Consider the following 8,314-nt stretch of genomic DNA (forward strand, 5'->3'; position numbering starts at 1 on the left):
AGAGAGAGAGAGAGAGAGAGAGAGACGGAAATAGAGAGAGAGAGGAGAGAGAAGGAAAGAGGAAGGAATAAGACAAGGGTAAAGAGAACAAAAAGTAATATCCAGCCACAGCAGAAACGCTGAAACCCAGATCAGGATTTCCTGGGTACAGAGTCCTGTGCCAAAAATTAACCAGCTTTGTAACTTTGAGCAAGTTACTTTACTTTTCTGGACACTTCGTCCGGTTGTTGTAAGGATAAATGAGCATATAAAACTCCACACAAAAACACGTAAATACACAGGGAAATATGAATGTAAAGATATATGTGTGTGTGCGCGTGCACACATACACACACACACATACACCCACACATGGGAGAATCAAAACATGTTGCGTACTCTTGTAAGAATTTCCACTTTTTAGTAAGATTTCTACCTTTTCAAAGGAGCATATTAACCACTCTCTAAGAGAATTCATAGAAAACACGCATTTAGAGACAAAAGGACCGTTTAGATCGATTCTCAATCCTAGGTGAGAAAGCAAATCTTAGAGAGGGAAGTCATGGATCCCCAGGCACTGAGCACACGGGGATGGCCCAATGATCCCCGACTCCCAGAGCAGGACCTGGCCACTCTACCACCTCCTCTTGTCCTTGATGCTCTCAGCTCCCTGGCCCTCTGCCCCTTGCTCTCTGAAGAGCTCTCCTCCCTCCCTGCACTGGCCTTTCCCTTCAGGGCAGGCCTGCCCCAGAGCTGGTTCCACCCTCTCAAAAACAGCCCCGCTCAGCTCCAAGGCACGACAACAGCACCACCACACACACCAGCAGGAGCCTGAACACCGGACTCGGGGCCCAACCTGGACCCCCATCTCAGCCCCCGCCCCACACACTTCAGATGTGGACTTGCAGCCCAAGAGAGGTGGATCCCAAATGATAAGGAGGACAAAGGTGCCCACACGAGGCCTTCTTTCTGACCAGTCACGCTGTGTTCCAGCCCCGGCTGCCTGAACAATTTGGGACCAGGTAGAGCCAGGCTCCCAGGAGAGGCGTTCCTTTGCCCGACTTACCCGAGTTCACCAGTGGCTGGAACGTGGAGATGCTGAGGTTTGGGGATGCTCTGAGACTGCACACCTTTTATACGTCTCCAATCCCTCTTGGAAACCATGAGGTGGCCTACGATTGGGGCGTGCTAGGCCTTAGTCACAATAGGATGCATCTGCCCTTCCTCAAACTTCAGGTTTTACTCATGTCCTCGGCTGACAAACTCCTTCTCAGTTTTATGATGCTTGGGGATGACAGTGCCTTCCCTCCACCCCTGGTCCCATTTCCCCATCACGTTACGAGCCCTGGCTTCCTCGCGTTCCCAACCTACTCGTGACGTTTGCCCTAGAACCTTGACATCTGGGATGGTGCTAAGCAAGCATTCAGGACACTGCTGGGTGTGGGAGCGGTGAGGGTAGTGTTCCAGGATATTCCTGTTGGTGGGGGAAGGTGTGGGCCGATCAGTGTACACAGTGAGCCTCATTGCAAGAGCAACGACTACTGAGGGGTGAGTGGCTCTTGGGGAAACTCAGTAAACTCAGCAAAGTTGGGACCTTAACTTAACCTAGACTCAGAGCCACATTCAGCCTGAACTTGAAACCAACCAGGGCAAGCCGCTTTGATTTTTCACCTGTTGTAATATAAACAAAAAATGGGGGCTGCTGCTCTCTGTCCTGCCTCTTGGTGAGCAAAACTTTAGTCTTCATTCACAGAAACTGGGCGGTTACAGTTGAAAGTACGTATGTCTCTTACAGGTGTGTAAGTCACCCAGACTGCAGGCTTCCCAGGAAAGGATTATCATAAGGTTGAGAGGATGAGAAGTTAAGAAACTTTGACCTGGGATGGGCTGCTGGACGAGTCACCGGGTCTGGCTCCTCGAATGTGATCTCCCAGGGCTTCAGGCCTCATGAGTCCTTCCCCTTCCACTTAGAGATTCCAGAAGGAAGAGGGATGCCACAGAGCCGGAACTAGGATGAAAAGGCTGACACAACATCCGTCAAAGGATGAAACATATCTTATGAAACATATCTTAAACATATCTTAAATAATTCCTAGTAACACAATGAGTGCTCTGACTGGGGCTCTGATCTTCACCAGCTAGGTGACTTTGGGTGCTTTACATCTTTGAGCCTCAGTTTCCTCATCTACTAAGCAGGATAACCCCATTCTGCATGTCAGCTGAAAGGCTTCTTTTGGACGACATCTATAAGCATGTGCCCACTGTTGGGCACAGAATAAGGGCTCCACGATGGTTAGGTGCTCCGTGGAGTCAGGCTCTGAAAGCTGGGGCAAAGCACACTCTTAGAAGTAGGGAGCAGGTCGTTGCCACATTTGAAGGCAAGTAGTGGCACTTGCTACCAGTGTCCTAAGACCTTGACTGACAGAAATGGAAATCGGCAAGCGAGTCCTGAGGATGGCACGTTTCTTTCTCAGACCGGGAATTTAGGCACAGCTCAGCTGAAAGCCCTACAGTATCCCTAGATCTTGGGAATTCACACTGCAGCACGACAAGGCAGCCGTGGAAATCAATGGTGTCTCCTCTGGGACTCACCGTAAGGGCAGGCTTTGCATGGCCTCGGAACCGAGGGAAACCCAGAAGGTCCCAGGCTTTCCCGGGAGAAGAATCCCTTCCGCCTGTTGTCACTCTGGCAGAAGCAACCCTGATAGGCTTGGAGAGAGTATTCAGCTCAGGTCCCTAGTAACAGGGGCAGGTAACCTGGGATAACCAATAATTCATCAAGACGTAGTGAGATCACACAATGCACCAGGAGCTGGGAACGGTGGTCAGCAAGGAGGGCCAGCTCCTCCATGGTCCCTAAACTTCTTCACATCCTCTTCTCTGCCTACTCCTTCTAACTCTGTAGATACTTTTCAGTGGTTTGGCTTGGATTAGCTGAAGAACTCAAACCCAGATGTGGTAGCAGCAATGCCTGCGTAATTAGAGAAAATGTGAACATCTGAAGATCCAAGAGTTTTGTTGTTACATCCTGTCCATCTTTTCCGACCTAAGCCCTCACTACACAGAACATATATTTGGCGTGTGGAATCTGCTATCTCAAGCATGCATTATGTAGTGTTGTCCACCAGAGGACAGAAGGAACATGTCCTCTAAATGTCACAGGTACAACTATACCCTTATCCTGGACATTGGGAATGGTATTGTTCCCTGAGTTCCGTTAGCATCGCTCTTTCCCTTTTTCCAAACCTCTAACTGTCATATACAAATGCACAAACACACACATACACACACACACACACACACAAAGGCAGAAGGCACAATTGGGACCAAGGAGTTCTCAGCAAAACCTGGGCACAGGCTAAGCCCATTGTATCTTCTGTGCCAGGTATCTGTGATGGAACACCAGGCCGGGGCCCATGCACACATATGCAGTGGAAGGCCGAACTGACACTCTGGGGCCGGCTGCATCAACAGACAGGGCTCCGGACATAGGGTTCGTGGTGGCTGGAGATACAGCCTCTCTGCTGAAATCCACCACCATCTGGGGATCCTCTTGTGCACAGCATGATGCGAGCCCAGCATCTGGGCTGGTGAGAGAGGCCTTCACTTTGCCAGGGTCCTGGGGTGGGGGATGAGGGAGGGGCAGGGCTCCACTGCCTGTCAGAATCTCTGTTCGAGTTTGTAATTCAGGCCTTGAAGGCACACTTCTTTGGAAGGCCTCAGCATCATGCCCTTCATCTGGGGATTTTGTGCTTGAAAATACTCTCAAGGCGAATGGGCCGATAAACTCCTGGAATGTTGCAGAAGCCTGGCAAAGGATCTGGAGTGTATGATGTGGGGCCATGCCCATGAACAAGAATGAGAATGTGAGCATGTGCGTTAGTGCCTGTGTGTATGTGAGTGTGTGTGGGTGTGTGAAGATGTATTTCAGGGTGATTGACAGCATGTGATGGTGTGTCAGTGTGTGTTGTGTGGTGGCCTCATGTGAGGGCTCATGAATGAATCTATGTGAGAATATGAACTTGAGTGTTGCAGAGTGAGTGTGCACAGGGCTGAGTCAGGAGGTATGCACAGGTGTTGCTGACTCCATCGTTAAAATGTTAAAAGAACTTCTGTAACAGGTGGCTCCTAAGCTCTGTGCCCTGCCCGCCTGCATGCCTGCGCCCACCCTGACAGGCAGCCCTCTCAGTCCTACAGCGTGGAGAAGCTGGGAGGTCGACGCCTATCCCAGCGGGAGCCTCTGGGACGCTGCTCCAACCTCTGTTCTCAGTGGTCAGTGGAAGTCTCCACACTTGCAGATTTTATGCTGAATAACAACCTCGTGTGTGTCATTGATATGAGCATGTACCCCTGTATAAACACGTGTGAGTGTGTGACTGTGTGAACGTGCTGCCTTTGCCTTCGCAACGAATCAGTGAATTGTAGGTTCTCCAAAGACGGGGTCCAGGCTTTATGCTTCTTCCAGCCACTAAAACGGTCAGAGTACTTGCCACGTTGCAAAGCCTACGGACTAGGGTTCGAATCTCACTTCCACCACGAGTAGGTTGTTGGTACTGTGTGAACGTAAGGAGTTTGCTGCACCTCAGCTGTACCTCACAAGGGAAGAGAAAGACATGCTTCAATGGGGTGGTGTCCGTGTGTGTGAGCGCTTGTTCACACGCCGTGAACTCTCCATGCTTACTCAGCATATGAGCCTCCGCCGGGGGCATGGTCTGCCTCCAAAAGACATGGCTGGCTGTGTACACTGATAGGAAAAAGTCACTGTGGGCCACAGCTGCCCAGGATTGGCTCAAAAACAGGATCCATCGTGCGCAGGTGTTATAACATGGAAGTTACTGGGAAAAAAAGGCTAACAACACAATGACATGATTATGCCCTGGACCAAATGTTGCTTCCGCCTCTCAACACCACTCAGACCATTTGCTCTACGCAATTGGACCTTATCCATGTCCTGAAGATGTGCCCGACCCCTCACACCTTGTTCTTACTAAAGGTGTGCAGCTCATGTCCTCAGGTTGGTGGCAATAAGTGGAGGGTCTTGCTGTTCTGCCAGAAAATGGAGAATAATAATAAAAGCAAGAGCTAACATTCATTCAACTTTTACTATGTGTCACATCTTACTTCATATGTATTTACATTGTCTCATTGAAGACACCTCCCCATCAACCCCAGGTGGCAGGATCTATTCTGTGCACCATACAGATGAGAAAAACGAGACCTAGGGATGTATGGGGTTCAGTGCATCATGGGGGTGGATCTGGATGCAAACACAGTAGGATGGGGATAAAAGAAAATTCTGCATGATCGTCCACACATAAGAACATGTGTACACATGTGCACACAATAATAAGTATGATTATTATTGGGGGAGAAAATTCAGTGAAGCCCAGAGAGGCAAAATTCACCTTCTGTTAATCTGCTGAATGAGGGAGGGTGAGGAAAGAGAGAGTAAGAATCCAAATGGGAGTTCTTGGGGAAGGTCATGTGTGTGAGGCAAGAGAGGAGCTATTTGGAGACTGTGCAGACTGAGGTATCTGGGGGTGGGGAATTGGTTCAAAGTGCTCGTCATTTTCAGGGAGTACATTGAAGGTGTATACAGCTTTTCAATACATTTGGAATGCCATCCTTGAGTTCTGGTGAATGCAACACTCTGTGGGAAAGAATTACGACACATAGGTCAGGAAACTAGAGGCACCCTCCAGCTTTCTGTGGTGTTCACCTGGTGCAGGTGGTTACAGAGGCTACGTGCTCTCTCCACCAGGGACCGGGGCTGAGACATTGGAGGGCTGGCCTCCTGGGAACAGCTGGCACTCGCCGCATTAGCTGCTGCTGTATACAGGTCTGAAACGCACCACTCCTTCCTAAACACATGCCCCTGTCCTTCCATTCTGAACCCTCTTCTCCCGGTGTTGCTCCCGGACAGACATCTTCTGGAAGCCCTGTGGTGGATGCCATGATGACAGAGATGGCCAAGTTCTCCTTCCTCCCTCAAGAGCCCTCAGTGTTCTCTCTCTGTCTCCTCTGGATTCTGAGGGAAGGAATGAAACATCTGTAGCTTCCAACTCATCTGTGAACTAGATGTCATCTGGTAAAATTGTCCTTTGTTGTCTTGAGGGTCCCAGCTTGGTCTTCATACGGGGATTAAACCAAGAGGTCAGGAGCCCTGTGTGTGAGTCTGTTCCTCCTCAGCACACATCACATTCTAAGCAAAGGGAGGGGGAGGTACTAACCAAGGATGCAATGATGCATTGCTGGTGGGGATGGATGGATAGTTGATGGATAAATAGATAGACGAATGGAGCCTAGCTGGAAGGTATGAACAGAGACGACAGAGGAAGGAGACACCAGCCAGCAGGGAAGCAACACTAAAACTCTGTCTTTAGCTCATTCTCAATTCTACAGGGGGTGCGATCTATGTTGGGGATAATTCAGAATTTTAGTTTATGTGATGTTCCGTTCTGGCTCCTTTTGGGTACTTCTGTGGGTTTTCAGTGATTCCCTTGTAGCCCGGGGGAAGGAGTAGGAAAGAGAAGCAAAGACCTCAATTTGTGCACTACGCTGTGAGAGAAGGATTTGGTCGAAAGGGATGTGTGTAGTGGATGTTAATAGAAAGAAGCAGTTGGGCGTACCTTTGGGCCCGAAGTTTCATGTTCCCCTAATGCCCCAAGGATTTAGGGAATGGAATGTAGGAGGCCAGTGAGACAAATATTGCCCAGGAGAACCCTAAGCTGGAGAACCAATGGGGGCTCTGACTTTAATAAAATATTGACAGTGGAAATGTGTGTGCGTTGGAGGTATGATTTTTACATAGACTGCCTCCTACTTGCTCATTTGGTTAGCTTGAAGAAACTCTGGTCTTTTCTTTTACCATTGGGAGAGTTTTCAGGCCCGGTCCTCAATTCATTTTGACCACACGCCCTTGGAGTGTTCTCTGCATTTCCATTTATTTGCCTCGACTCTACTCTTTAGCTCCTGGCTGGGTTTCCCTTACTCTTTCTGTGGCTCCGTTTTCTAGACGGGCACCATCTCTGCCTTTCTCCAAGGGCTGTTCTCATTCTGCAGGGATGCGGGGATGTGCCCCATGAGGGACACGTGCCCATCTCTTTCCTCACCCTGGCAGGACCATGGACAATGTCTCTCAGCTCAGAAGTTCATCTCCCAGTGCCTTCTCCTCTACCTGAACCCTCACGCCCAGCCCTCCAAGGGCTCTGGGTTGAGGAGCAGGATAGAAAACCTGCAGGAATTCCCAACTGCAAGATGATGAAATAATCCACAGACACATTCATGCCAAAGGAATTGTGTGTAATAGTTGGGAAAACTAGAGTAGAAACGAAGGGTGCTAGGAACGCATGTCCCGCCACGCTGCTTAAGTTTCCAAGAAGCCGACAGGGCAAAGTCGATACAAGGCAGCAGAGAAGATTAGATGGTTTAGAAAGAGATCCTTTTCTGAGATGGAACTTGCAGCTGCTAATTAATACGAAATCTTGATCCAGAAAGCCGCCAACCTGGTGCTGCTTTCCCGAAGTGTGGCTGCCTCCAGAAGCCGGGCGAGACTGGCGCTGACAGCTGGCTGGCTGAGAGAGGACAATGGGCTTCATGGTCTCTGTTCTCCAGGGAGCTTGGCCTCAGATCTCATGGCCAGGGAGGACTTCTGCTTGGACACCAGGCATTGCGGAGGGCGTGGGCACTTGTGCTGGCACTTCGGGACACAGGGCACCTTGCACGTAGGTGGAGGCTGGCAAGGCTGCTTGGCGTTCTGAGGGGGGTCTAGCACCGCTTTGGTGGGGGGCAGTAGTACTGGAGAGGGGGACAGTACTGCTGGGGTGCGGGACAGCAATACTTTGGTAGTGGGCAGCACTGCTGGGGTGCGGGGCAGCAATACTTTGGTGGGGGGCAGAATTGCTGGGATGGTGGGCAGCAATACTTTGGTAGGGGGCAGCACAGCTTCTGCTGTTGATGATACATTCTGGTCTGGATGTGCACTGCAAGGGAAAAGACACACAAGTGAGCAAGTCTGCAGCCTTAGAGACTCGCGACCCAGGACCTTCTGCCACCTTAAAAACCTGCCCCTTTTAACGCTCGGCCTTGTTGCTTCACCGATTTACGGTGTGTGTGTTTGCAATGAGGTGTGTCAGTGTAACTTGTATCTACATTTTCTAAGCCATTACAAGGTATTTTTGATACAAAGAAATATTGAAGGAAGGAAGGAAAGAAGGAAGTGAGATAAAAGGAGAAATGACATAAGAAAGGGAGAGAAGGATAAGAAAACAAAGAAATGTGTAAAAAATCTGAGACAGAGCTAGATTAAGAGAGAGAGAGAGAGAGAGAGAGAGAG

At 49.7% G+C, this 8,314-nt stretch overlaps 2 protein-coding genes across 2 annotated transcripts in view; both read right to left on the minus strand.

The window, feature by feature from the left end:
* The window catches only part of LOC129392066 (putative small proline-rich protein 5), a 3,442-nt gene extending 2,240 nt beyond the window's left edge, over positions 1-1,202 (minus strand). Inside the window, exon 1 of the mRNA XM_055084308.1 lies at positions 1,046-1,202. Within this exon, the coding sequence (XP_054940283.1) occupies positions 1,046-1,143 (98 nt within the window). The 5' untranslated portion in view covers positions 1,144-1,202. The remainder of the gene's footprint in view (positions 1-1,045) is intronic.
* A 6,058-nt stretch (positions 1,203-7,260) lies between these two features.
* LOC102976490 (putative small proline-rich protein 5) overlaps positions 7,261-8,314 on the minus strand; it is a 10,561-nt gene continuing 9,507 nt past the window's right edge. Inside the window, exon 2 of the mRNA XM_028488159.2 lies at positions 7,261-7,961. Coding sequence (XP_028343960.1) covers positions 7,574-7,961 — 388 coding nt within the window. The 3' untranslated portion in view covers positions 7,261-7,573. The remainder of the gene's footprint in view (positions 7,962-8,314) is intronic.

Source organism: Physeter macrocephalus, chromosome 4 (assembly GCF_002837175.3).
Source record: "Physeter macrocephalus isolate SW-GA chromosome 4, ASM283717v5, whole genome shotgun sequence".
Taxonomy (NCBI): Eukaryota; Metazoa; Chordata; class Mammalia; order Artiodactyla; family Physeteridae; genus Physeter; species Physeter macrocephalus.